This window comes from Palaemon carinicauda, chromosome 44 (assembly GCF_036898095.1).
Source record: "Palaemon carinicauda isolate YSFRI2023 chromosome 44, ASM3689809v2, whole genome shotgun sequence".
Lineage (NCBI taxonomy): Eukaryota > Metazoa > Arthropoda > Malacostraca > Decapoda > Palaemonidae > Palaemon > Palaemon carinicauda.
The window spans coordinates 35,215,225-35,229,603 of NC_090768.1; the positions used below are offsets into that span (position 1 = coordinate 35,215,225).

The window sequence follows — 14,379 nt, forward strand, 5'->3', positions numbered from 1 at the left end:
AAACAAGAAAACCAACTAGTAAAAATAAAAGAAAAACAAATGAAAATCAATGCTTGCTAATACAATAAAAAAAAGTAAATTGCAAAGCGAAGCGAAACCTACCATTGCTCTTACCCATCAGGAATTGTGCAGGTTTATCAAACAGCCTGTCTTGGAAAACGGCCTCCGCATCACCCAGAATCCTGATTAGGTAAACATCCGGCGGGTGGTGAGTGGATGACGTCACTCTCCCATGTCAGCGTCATATTCGTATCCCCAACGTTTGATTTTTCATCAGCCAGGTCCTGTGCTTATCTTTTTTTATCTCAACGAATGACGGTTCATTTTGTTTTTCTTGGTAATAGATTTGGAGGATGATCTTAAAATTTAGTTGATATTGCTTATAAAGTAGACGGTTGTGTGTGTGTGTGTGTGTATATATATATATATATATATATATATATATATATATATATATATATATATATATATATATTTATATATATATATATATATATATATATATATATATATATATATTTATTTATTTATATATACATACATACATATATATATATATATATATATATATATATATATATATATATATATATATATATATATATATATATATATATATATATTCTCTATATTGTATATTAATGGTAGTAGGTTGGCTAGGTCTACAACCACCCATTGTGATACTACGCTAGAGAGTTATTGAGCCCTTTGGCTGTCCAGACAGTATTACATTGGACTCCCTGTGGTTACGGCTCATTTTCCTTTGCCTACACATACATCGAATAGTCTGGCCTATTCTTTCCACATTCTCCTCTGTCCTCGGACATCTGACAACACTGAGATTACCAAACAATTCTTCTTTGGTCAAGGATTTAACTACTGCAATGTAATTGTTCAGTAGCTACTTTCCTCTTGGTAAAGGTAGAAGAGACTCTTTAGCTATGATAAGCAGCTCTTTTAGGAGAAGGACACTCCAAAATCAAACTATTGTTCTCTAGTCTTGGGTAGTGCCAGAACTTCGGTACCAAGGTATTCCACTGTCTTGAGGTAGAGTTCTCTTGCTTGAGGGTACACATGGGCAAACTCGTCTATCTTGTTTCACTTCCTTTTTTTTTTTTTAAATTTTGTAGTGTATATGTGAAAATTTTATTTTAATGTTGTTGTTCTTAAACCTCTCTTGTAGTACTGTATATTTCCTTATTTCCTTTCCTCACTGGGCTGTTTCCCATGTTCGGGACCTTGGCTTATAGGATCCTGCTTTTCCAACTAGGGTTGTAACTTAGAAAGTAGTAATATATATATATATATATATATGTATATATATATATATATATACTGTATATACATATATATACAGTATATATATATATATATATATATATATATATATATATATATATATATATATTCCCTTACTCCTGTCGTTTCCTCGTTGGTAGAACCCAACCTTTCGCCCATCTTTTTCAATTTTCGGGTTTTTTTTTCTTTTTTTTTAAATTTCGGCTTAGGAAAGAAAAGAACCTATGATCTCCCATTATGTTGAAATCGGTCATCCTAAGGATATTCAATCAACTTGGTTCTGCAAAGAGTGTGGGGTCAGCAACCCCATCCATAGAGATTACTTGTGTGTGTGTGTATATATATATATATATATATATGAGTGCGTATATATTTATATATATACCGAAATACACAAACATATATATACAAAAATTTACACACACACACAAACACACATACACATATATATATATATATCTATATATATATACATATATATATACACATATATAATGTAAAATATTTGTGTTTATATATATATATCTATATATCTCTCTATCTATCTATCTATATATATATATATATATATATATATATATATATATATATATATATATATATATATACATATATATATATATGTGTGTGTGTGTGTGCACGCTCGTTTTTTTGTGTTTGTTTGCTTATTTATTTACAGACGTATTCGACTAAATTTGCTCCTGCGAATGCTGCAAATATACCTGGAAAAGGAAAGGACTGGATGGACGGACCTATTTCTTCTCCCAATTAGTAATGGAAGGTTTTCCATTTCTGTTAAATAGGTTAATGCAAATTAACTATAATATACTGATATTTCTGGATACTTTCAGTAATAGCAAGATCAATTTATTCGCAATTTTACTGTTTACTTATCATTATATTTAAATATTTAGCACAATTATTAAGTCAGTATTTCTACTTCCAGGAAATCTATAGTCCATTTCTTTTAGCGATGCATATTTGCACTGACTCGCAGCGGTGCCCTTTTAGCTCGGAAAAGTTTCGTGTTCGCTGATTGGTTGGAATTATCTCGTCCAACCAATCAGCGATCCTGAAACTTTTCCGAGCTAAAAGGGCACCCCTCCGAGTCGGTGCAAATATGCATCGCTAAAAGAAATGTACTATATTGTATTGAATTATTAAAGATAAATGAAAATTTAAATATTCAAAAGTAATTGACGACCAAACTTACGTTATGTCTCTATACATCGGACTGTAATTATACTGGAGCGTTATCCATTTAGAGAGCTTAATTAAAAGTCCAATTTTGCTCGCTTTTTCGCGTTTTTTTGTGTTGAATTTACTCTGGAGAGGACTTGATTTTAGCTGGTAATGAGGCGTTAGAGCAATTTGCGCAGTTGTATGCCTTTTTAGCGCAAAAGATTTCGCTCCGTCAGCATATTGGATTAAAAGTCAGTTAATCATTTAATTCAGATTAATGATTTTGAATTTTATTTTCGTGTTAGTTCGGTCCTCCATCGCAGGAGCTTTCGACTTAAAATTAAAATACTTCTGATGAGGTATTTTAAATGTTTATGAGGGAGCTGTATCTTTCCTCTCTTCGAATATTCAGATTTTGCGTAATAATTTGCGTAATAATACGCGATATTTTTTTTTTTTTATTTTTTTATTTTTTTTTTTTTTTGTACATCGAGAATTCGCATTTCGTTTTATGTCCAGTATGAGATAAAAAGGAAATTTACTTTCATGGCATTTTTTTTCGTCTTTGTAACTATGATTAATAATTACATTTGTGTTTTTGGAATTTTTATAATTATGATTTGGTATGGGTTTTTAGATGTGATTGTAATGACGGTGGTGGAAAGGGAATATTATATATATGAGTTTGTATATATGAATATATATATATATATATATATATATGTATGTATATATATATATATATATATATATATATATATATATATATAGTTATATGTATATATTCATGTATTTATATACAAATATTTATATATATGTAAATATGATGTATATAGATATTATATATATATATAAATATATATATATATATATATTATATATATATATATATATATATATATATATATATACGCAATTATATATACATACAGTATATTTATTTATTCGTCATTGGCCATATAATATAATATAGATTTCATATTTAGTGGATTGAATCCAAAGAGTAAAGCCCTGATCAATATCGTACTTGGAAATCTAAGGTTTGATAAAATTTTATCCTTTTAAACCGAAAAATCCTACATTTTAGTGATACCGTGATGTCAAGGACATGCTTAGAGTTCGAAGGTCAATTAGGTATTTAGTTAATAATGATTTTAGATTTTGAACTATATACTAATTAGAGTTTTTATTTTGCATCTATAACCTGCTAATGAAAGCAATGTCTTTTAAGATTTTCGGTGATCAATCTATTTTGAAGTTTAATTCTTTAATTTTTTCTTTGTTTCGAGTATTGTTCTCCTGTCTGGTTTTCATCTGCTGAATCTCATCTTAATTTGTTAGATAATAATATGCAGCTTATTAAATTTCTTATACCTGATTTAGATATTAATCTCTGGTACCATCGTTCATTTAGATCGTTATGCATGTTGCATAGGATTTTTCATAACTGTGACCATCCTTTGCATTCAGATCTACCCAGACAGTACCCACCTGCTCGTAATACTAGGTATACGGTTAATTCTAATAGTCAGTTTTTCTCCGTCATAAGGCTTAATACTACACAGTATTTTAAAAGTTTTATTCCTGCTGTGACCAAGTTGTGGAATGATCTTCCTAATCAGGTAGTTGAATCGGTGGAACTTCAGAAGTTCAAACTTGTAGCGAATGTTTTTTATGTTGAACAGGCTGAAATAAGTCTATGTTTATAGTTTTTATATGAAAGATCTATTTCAATGTTGTTATTTTTCTTAAGATATTTTGTATTACTTCACTTGTAGTTTGTTTATTTCTTTTCCTCACTAGGCTATATTTTCTTGTTGGAGCCCTTGAGCCTATAGCACCCTGCTTCTTTAACTAGGGTTGTAGCTTAGCTCGTAATAATAATCTCCCCTTTATAATAAAGAACAAGTGTTTGGATATATATATATATATATATATATATGTATATATATATACATATATATATATTTATAATTATATAATATATATATAAATATATATTTATATATATATTTATATTTATATACACAGTATATATATATATATATATATATATGTATATATATATATAATATATATATATATATATATATATAAATAGATATATAAATAAATATATATATATATATATATATATATATATATATATATATGTATATGTATATATATGTATATATAAAAATATATACAAACACAGTCAAGGTAAGTGACATTGCCAAACGTATGACTACTCAATCTCTCCTAGTCTCTTGGATGGGGGTGAGGTGGAGTTGGCATTCCCTGGTGAGAGTGGGTGCCCCTAGGTGTACACTTGGAAAGGGTGAGAGTAGAAAGGGATGCATATCTATCTGAATACTTAGCCATTATTTTTTACGGGTTGTGTACACTAGTTATGATATAATGTCAGGTAGGTAATAAAGTTGTTTTGTAATTTAACCAAGGCTAGGTGACAATGAAGGTCATACTCTTAATTCTATACGTCAGGTAGTTATTTATTTTATTGGTACTGATTTAGAAGAAAAGAAAAAAAAAGACATTTTATACTTATGCATAATCCGCAAATGTATCGGATTTGCAAAATGAGATCAAGATCAACATCATATCATAAGGACGAGTGCAAATAGTAATTTGAATTCCGAATTATACGAGATGCAGATTTCATATTTGATATGCTATATCCCCTAATGAAACCAAAATACAGCGTCGGGTGAAGGCCAGAATCAGGGACAAAAGTCAAATCGGAATTTGGCTGCACATAGGAAGTCTAGGCTATTTATAGATATTTTTCAGGCTGCGCAATGCTGACTACACTATGGAGATCATTCATCATGTATGTATGTATATATATATATATATATATATACACACACATATATATGCTACAGGAAGGAAAGTAAGAGGAAAAGTACCATTTAAATCCTGTCCTGTGACTTCTATATTTAATGCCAAATGCTCTTGACATAAGGGCATGCGTGTATGTATATATATATATATATATATATATGTGTGTGTGTGTGTGTGTGTATAAATATATATTAATTGGTAATGGTGAGGGATTTGGTCAGGGGGAGGAGGTGTTGAAATGGCGAGTCACCAACCGCGTAATCCTGCTGTCACGAAGCGTGAAATTATGAATCCACGGCCACGAAATTAAGAAGCTCGTCAATAACATTAACAACATTTCGCGCACCCTATTATCATCGATAAAATATACTCAAACGTTTTTTATTCTTTTTATGGAATGACAAAAGAATGATCGGGGAAGTCTTATTTGCTTTTTATTTCCTTTCTGTAAATAATGGAAAGAGGAAATGAGTTTCTGATGTGTTGATTCGTTGTGTCCATCTCATATTGGTTTATAATTAACCAAGATTTTTTTTTATTCTATTTCGTTTTATTATTTAAACGACAAAGAATTGAAATTAATGAAATGATTAGCTATAGATATCATGATAAAAGAGGAAGAAAGTGGAGGAAATATAAATTTTGTGACTTGAACCTTGAAGGAAACTTGGGACAAGTTTATAGAAAGTCATTGATTTCATTGTTGTGATTATTTTCATGAAGCGAAAATGAATATTAGCAATGAACATTAGCAAATACGCTCATAATTTCCTTTTCATGTTGTCTTTCCCTGTTTATTATAGTTTCTCAACAGTACGTTTCTTCCTGTTTATGTTATCCTTAATCACTATATCTATACCTATATCTATACCTATATCTATACTTTACAAATATCAAGGAACTATAGTCAATTCTTTTTAGTCAGGTAGATTTGCATCAACTCGCAGGGGTGCCCTTTTAGCTCGGAAAAGTTTCCTGTTCGCTGATTGGTTAGAAAGATAATTCTAACCAATCAGATAGCAGGAAACTTTCTAGGCTAAAAGGGCACCGCTGCGAGTAAGTGCAAATGCGCCACATTAAAAAAATTGAGTATAGGCAGACGAATTTTTCGTAAATTTTCTCTCGTTTTTTCACTATGATGTCATGCATAAAACGGTGATACATTTACATACATTCATATATACTCAGTTACTGTATATTGAAATGTATGCGTGTGATATATATGTATGTATATATATATATATAATATATATATACATATAAATATGTATATTATTATAATATATATATAATATATATATATATTCAATGGTGCGTAAGTTGATTACAGATTGAAGGAAATGAAGTTTTGCCTAGTGTATATGTTGTAAGGATAATTGATATAGCGAGAAATTCTGAGATACGGGATGAATGGAAAAGGATCATGTAGATGAATATATGGACAAATCATCTTGAGGTGGTTCGGTCGTGTGGTAGGAATATACATGACATACTAGTTCGGGAAAGTAATGGAAGGACAGGGCATAAAAAATGAATGAATCGGAGCTGTGGAATTGTATACGTTAGAGGTAGTAATACAAAGTCTAAAAATGAATGTAAATAACTGAGAAGAGACATCATGGTAATAAGCATGATGCTAGGAAGAGATTAGGAGTCTGAAATGTATTGAGCTAATGTTTAAGTTCCTTTGTAGGGGCTTTGTGGATGTTCAGAACATTTGAAAGTAAAGGTTTTAAAGCTGTTTATATGAAATGTTTGCAATTTGTAGATGACTATGAGGAACTGAAAGAGAGAGAGAAGCGTAGAGGTGTGTAGAAGTAATATCCTGGAGCTTAATGTATGTGAAAGACAGAGTCGGAGAAATTTGAGATGTTTTAGTTATGTAGCAAAATATGGTGCCGATTTAGTATGTAGCCTACCTTTCGAATATGGCCTACGAAATTCTATCTGTTTTAGTATGTGGCCTAACCTAACCTAACCTAACCTAACTTAACCTTACCTTACCTTACCTAACAAGCCAGGTAGGCCACATACTAAACCAGAATAAAAAAAGGTAGGCCACATACTAAACCGGCACCGATTGGTTTGTGTGGAAAGTCTGTATCATTTATAGGATTTGTTAGTAGTGAGGAATTAAGAGTCCTAGAAAACTTTTGATAGATGGTGTGAAAGAGGTTCTGGAAAGGAAAGGAATTAGTGTAATATTCTGGATATTGAGAGTGTTTAATGCTAGTGAACCATGTATAGGTGTTGGAAGTGGTTATTGTAATAGATTTTGTTTTCATTGCGAAAATTCTACCTGCGATGCAGCAATTTTAAAGATTTATGTATAAGTAACAATTGTGTTTTGCATTTGGAGCTTTCCTCAGTGTTGAAAATGAAAAAATGATACACATTAATATAAGTAAAGTTTGAAGCTAGCAGACTTACTCATAAAGAATTGCTGAGAAACCAGAAGGCTATTTATATCCTTTAGGTTTTACCCTAATTCAAGGAGGAAAAGGTTCATGGCGAAAAAGGTACATTTCATGCTTCTTTGAAAAAATATTTCCGAGAAAAATACCAACTCCAATAAAGGGTCCTTGAGTCCTCATTATGTCTTGAACATATTTGTACAAAGAGAGAGAGAGAGAGAGAGAGAGAGAGAGAGAGAGAGAGAGAGAGAGAGAGAGAGAGAGAGAGAGAGAGAGCCAACTCAGATTGCCTGTAATTCAATCCAGATGCTTCTCAAGAGGCCTTCTTATATTTACTCGTCATATAGAGATAAACAACGTTCGTTTTTCCAGGCGAAGGACATCTGTAACTCGAACCGACAGAAAACCAAAATCCGCAAGATGGCGATGTGCTGAAACGGGACCTTGAAAACGGCTGAGCTCTAGATTAGAGGACCAAATCCGTAAATGATAATTTTGTTTTTTAAACTAAAATTCGATAACAGAAAAGTTAAATGAATATTCATATAGGACAGATCCCTAATTGATAATTTTGTTTTTTAAACTAAAATTCGATAACAGAAAAGTTAAATGAATATTCATATACGACAGATCCCTAAATGATAATTTTGTTTTTTAAACTAAAATTCGATAACAGAAAAGTTAAATGAATATTCATATAGGACAGATCCCTAATTGATAATTTTGTTTTTTAAACTAAAATTCGATAACAGAAAAGTTAAATGAATATTCATATACGACAGATCCCTAAATGATAATTTTGTTTTTTAAACTAAAATTCGATAACAGAAAAGTTAAATGAACATTCATATACGACAGATCCCTAAATGATAATTTTGTTTTTTAAACTAAAATTCGATAACAGAAAAGTTAAATGAACATTCATATACGACAGATCCCTAAATGATAATTTTGTTTTTTAAACTAAAATTCGAAAACAGAAAAGTTAAATGAATATTCATAATGATTATATTTACCATCTTTGGGACTTTTAGTTACCGTTTTCAGTACATGTGACAAGGAGTACTTTACTGAAAGGGCTGTTTTCCTGGTCCTATCTCAAAGAAACATTACGCACTAGAGATCCTTCAGTTTTATTATTGTAAAAAAGAGATTAACCAGGCCGAGTAGTCAAGCTCAACTAACACAGAGCTTTTCAAACAGAACCTGCAAGATCTATATGTACAGAGTTATGGGGTCCTTTTGATTGGCCAGACAGTACTACATTTGATCCTTCTCTCTGGTTACGGTTCTTTCGCTATTCTTTACAGATTCTCCTCTGTCCTCATACACCTGACAACACTGATATTACCAAACGATTCTTCTTCACCCAAGGGGTTAACTACTGCACTGTATTGTCCAGTGGCTATTTTCCTCTTCGTACGGGTAGAAGAGACTCTTTAGCTATGGTAAGCAGCTCTTCTAGTAGAAGGACAGTCCAAAATCAAACCATTGTTCACTAGTCTTGGATAGTGCCATAGCCTCTGTACTATGGTCTTCCATTGTCTTGAGTTAGAGTTCTCTTGCTTGAGGGTACACTCGGGCAAACTATTCTATCTAATTTTTCTTCCTCTTGTTTTGTTAAAGTTTTTATAGTTTGTATAGGAAATATTTATTTTAATATTACTGTTCTTAGAATATTTTATTTTTCTTTGTTTCCTTTCCTCACTGGGCTATTTTCCCTTTTGGAGCCCCTGGGCGTATGGCATCTTGCTTTTCCAACGAGGATTGATGCTACAATAATAATAATAATAATAATAATATACGTTCTTGGGTATTTATAGTATCTCACGGCGCATTGCGCGTTAATTGTAAATTCCATATTATCAAAGCACTTTGAAAACAAGTCTTCAGTTTCTCTTTGAAAGCCGTAGTATCTTCAGGTTTTGGGATGTCTTGTGGGAGCTTGTTATGAGAACTGTTCTCATTCATTACCTCTGCCAACGAAGTTGGAAGGAGGTTATGTTTTCGGCTCTGTTTGTGTGTTTGTTTGTGGGTGTGTGTTTGTGAACAGCTTTCTGGTCCCAATTTTGATCGTTGAGTAATGAAACTTGCAGGGATTAACTTTTATGTAAAAAGTTGGAAATTATTAAAATATGGAAGGTCAAGGTCAAAGTCCAAGGTCATAGTTCAAGGTCACGGTCAAGCAGAATTTCCATTACACGTAACCAGCCATAAGTTTGGTCATCGTTGGCACAGAGACTTCAAATTTGGTTCATTTTTGAGTGTTTGAAAATCCACGCCAATTAATATATGTTAAGGTCGAAGGTCAAGGTAGATCTCAAGGTTTAGGTCAAGCAATAGGTCAAATTCCGGTCATCAACCATACGGCCACAATTTTAAGCGTGAAGTAATGAAAATTACAGGGGGTTTGAAGTTATGTAAAGATCTGGAAATTATTAAATTTTTGTAAGGTCAAGGTCGCGGACGAGCAAAGCTTCCGAAATCAGTCTATAGAAATAAAAAATAAGCTGGCCTGACGGAGATCTGCGCTCTACTAAGTACCCCTCTAGTTTTTTTTTTTAATGTGTACCAACCGTGTGTCGCACGTTCGTACATAGTTCATTTTGTGCTTGTATCTTCGCTCTCCCCATGCACTAAAAAGAACCTGAAAAAACATGTTTTGCTTCTCCTCTGTAACATTGTCTGTTTTTTTAACATAAAAATTCTTGTTGCCTTGAACTTTTGTATATAAAGGAGAGTGTTCTATAATAAACTCACTCAGTTGTTTTCAACTTGCCTTTGAGTCACAACCTTCTCTCGGCCCGTCACAAATGTATCCAAGTTGATAGCTATTTGATGGAAGATATTGATGTTTGAAAATGTTTTATTGTATTCTCTTCTGTAAAACTATGGATTTAATAAGTTGGAAGGAATAATTTAATTTGCTGTTATATACCCCCCCCCCCAACAAGAAGAGAGTTCTACATCAATCAACGGCAAGAGACACCTCGTATATTCTATTTTAGTGAAATATTTACATAAGGAAAATCACATCTTTGTTTCCAGAAGGGAATTCCTCTGCTCCTACTTCTCCTCTTTCAGTTCTCTGTTGGTTAGCACAAAGTCAATTTATTGCAACCTCGTGAGAAACCTCGAGTGCTCGCCGCCGGGCGCCGACACAAAACTGCTGACATCAGATAAAATGAATCGTCAGTTAAATCTCTTGCTGGAATCAGAATGCAATTCCAGGCACGGGGGCCTTTCATACATCCCAATCCCTGCATTGCAGAATGAAGTTGGTTTTGTTCTTTTTTACCGTTGTTCTGTGAGAGATTGAGCGTGACGCAGTTGGGCAAACTCATTCTTTTTAATCTGGTTTTCCATCGTCTCTGGAAAGAAAGGTCGTTTACATTATTTGGTTGGGGTTGATTTGCACAGGGATGGCCCTTTGCTTGCTGGTTAGAAGTTGTTGCTTTTATGGTGACTGATGCTTAGAAATTAACCCAAAGGAATTATCTTTGGTCATTTAATTCCATATCATCATCTCCTCCTACGCCTATTGGTGCAAAGGCCCTCGGTTAGATTTCGATTGTCGTCTCTATATTGAGCATTTAATTCAATACTTTTCCATTGATCATCTCCTAATTCACGCCACATAGTCCTCAACCATGTAGGTCTGGGTCTTCCAACTCTTCTAGTGCCTTGTGGAGCCCAGCTGAACGTTTGGTGAACTATTTTTTCTTGGGGACTGCGAAGAGCATGCCCAAACCATCTCCATCTACCCCTCACCATGATCTCATCCACGTATTGCACTTGAGTAATCTCTCATAGTTTCATTTCTAATCCTGTCCGGCCTTTTAACTCCTAGTATTCTTTTGGTGGCTTTGTTATCAAACCTACTAAATCTGTTGGAGATTGTTTCATTGTCATACCATGACTTATGTCCATACAGCAACACTAAACTGACATATAGTCTGATTTTTATATATAACTTCAGGCGATTTTATTTCTAAATTTTACTTAACCTAGCGATTGTCTGAGTTTCTTTTTTAATCTTTCACTAAACTCTAAATTCTAAAGACCTTGCATTAGAGACCATATTTAGACAGTAAAGCAGATGAGGCTGGCAAAGCTATGTATTCAGGGAGTGGCTATGGTGTAGGAATCGCTCATAGAATTGTTAATGAAATCTCTACTGGGGCAAATTAGAAGTATACTGTACATCCGTACACTAGTGTGTACATATATATATATATATCCATCCATATACCAAGGCACTTCCCCCAATTTTGGGGGGGTAGCCGACATCAACAAAGAAACAAAACAAAAAGGGGACTACTCTCTACGTTCCTCCAGTCTAACCAGGGACTCAGCCGAGTTCAGCTGGTACTGCTAGGGTGCCACAGCCCAACCTCCCACAATTCCACCACAGATGAAGCTTCATAATGCTGAATCCCCTACTGCTGCTACCTCCGCGGTCATCTAAGGCACCGGAAGAAGCAGCAGGGCCTACCAGAACTGCGTCACAGTTATATATATAATATATATATATACATGCATGTTTATATATATATATATATATATATATATTAAGATATGGTCAATATTTACTTAGGATTTTAGAGAGAGAGAGAGAGAGAGAGAGAGAGAGAGAGAGAGAGAGAGAGAGAGAGATCCCGAGCGCCAGTATCCTGAGAGAGAGATCCCGAGCGCCAGTATCCTGAGTAGACTATTGTTATAATTTAATCTCTCTCTCTCTCTCTCTCTCTCTCTCTCTCTCTCTCTCTCTCTCTCTCTCTCTACTTAATTTTGTAGTAAAGCTAATAGACACGGCCAGCATTTCTTAGCTTGTTAGTCCAGACTCATTTGAGTCCTCTTCCTGGAACAGAGAGAACGAAGAAGAGGCTGCACATTCGTATTGTGGGATTTCGTCACCCTCCGATTCTTTATATCGGATTTAATGGGATTTTCTCTGTTGTTATAGAGAGAGAGAGAGAGAGAGAGAGAGAGAGAGAGAGAGAGAGAGAGAGAGGAGAGAGAGAGAGAGAGGCTTGTAAACATTTGAGTCGCATAACAGGACTTGATGAATTGCTGGGGATTAATCGCAATTCTTTTTTTAATTTGCCTTTCTTATAAATTGTTTTTGGAGTTTAATTGACAGAAATTGAGGCAAATAAAGGAATCTTCTTATGGTTTCATTACTCAAGAATTCTTTTAATTAATACCGATCATTTAGAGAGGTAGCCGTTTCTCTCAAGTTGTCAGTAATGTACGTCATTTTGCTAACCATGGTTTGGTAATCGCACAATTCAGATTTGCGGAACAAATCAGAGACGTTTTACTTAACTTAAGGTTATAATATGCTCATTTGCATTTGGGCTGATTCCTGAGGCAAGGCGTTCAGAGAGAGAGAGAGAGAGAGAGAGAGAGAGAGAGAGAGAGAGAGAGAGAGAGTTCAAAAGTTTAAACTTGCAGCAAATGTTTTTATGTTGAACAGGCTGACGTAAGACTTTTTATAGTTTATTTATGAAAGCCCAAATATCTTACGTTCTACCAATCAAAATACAAATTGTTCTACTTGAAGTTTTATTATTATTATTATTATTATTATTATTATTATTATTATTATTATTATTATTTCTACCAATCAAAATACAAATTGTTTTACTTGAAGTTTTATTATTATTATTATTATTATTATTATTATTATTATTATTATTATTATTATTATTATTTCTACCAATCAAAATACAAATTGTTTTACTTGAAGTTTTATTATTATTATTATTATTATTATTATTATTATTATTATTATTATTATTATTATTATTATTATTATTTCTACCAATCAAAATACAATGTTTTTTACGTGCTGTTTTACTATTTATTATTATTATTATTATTATTATTATTATTATTATTATTATTATTATTATTATTATTATTATTATTATTATTATTAAGGAAAATTCATCCACTAGGCTTCCACAACTCTTCCTTGTATTTTATGTCTATCATTAACATTAGAAATTCCCGTCGGAATTTCTATGATAATCGGGTGTGGGATTAATGACTCCTAAATCACAATTGAAGACTTTTACTAATTTCCCCCTTCTAGTTTGTCCATCTTATCTTCATTCGTCGAGATGAAGAGACAATTATTCCAAACGGAGACAAGACGTCGTTTGAGGGAGGCGGAGGAGGAGGAGGAGGAGGAGAAGAAGAAGAAGAACGAGGAGGAGAAGAACGAGGAGGAGGAGGAGTTGGAAAATATGGAGGTTGAGGGGGAGGAAGAGGTTGAGGAGGAAGACGTTGAGGAAGAGGAAGAGGTGGAGAAGGAGGAAGAGGTGGAGAGGGAGGAGGAGGAGGAGGAGAGGGAGGAGCAAGAGGAGGAGGAGGAGCAGCAGCAGCAGGAGTAGGAAAATATGGAGGTTGAGGGCGAGGAAGAGGTTGAGGAAGAGGAAGAGGTGGAGAGGGAGGAGGAGGAGGAAAAGGAGGAGGAGGAGGAAGAGGTGGAGGAGGAGGAAGAGGTTTAGGTGGAAGAAGAGGAGGAGGAAAAGGACGAGGAAGAGGTGGCGGTAAAGAAAGAGAAGAAGAAGAGTATCACATTACGTTTTTGAGGGAAAAAATAGTTACGCTGACTGGCTAATGACATAAT

The 14,379-nt window shown here is 33.4% G+C and overlaps 1 protein-coding gene across 1 annotated transcript in view; it reads left to right on the top strand.

The window, feature by feature from the left end:
- Window positions 1-14,140, top strand: part of LOC137634375 (merozoite surface protein 9-like) — a 62,948-nt gene extending 48,808 nt beyond the window's left edge. Inside the window, exons 3-5 of the mRNA XM_068366771.1 lie at window positions 8,112-8,167; window positions 10,824-10,970; window positions 13,840-14,140. Of these exons, the coding sequence (XP_068222872.1) occupies window positions 8,112-8,167; window positions 10,824-10,970; window positions 13,840-14,140 (504 nt within the window). The remainder of the gene's footprint in view (window positions 1-8,111; window positions 8,168-10,823; window positions 10,971-13,839) is intronic.
- The last annotated feature ends 239 nt before the right edge of the window (window positions 14,141-14,379 follow it).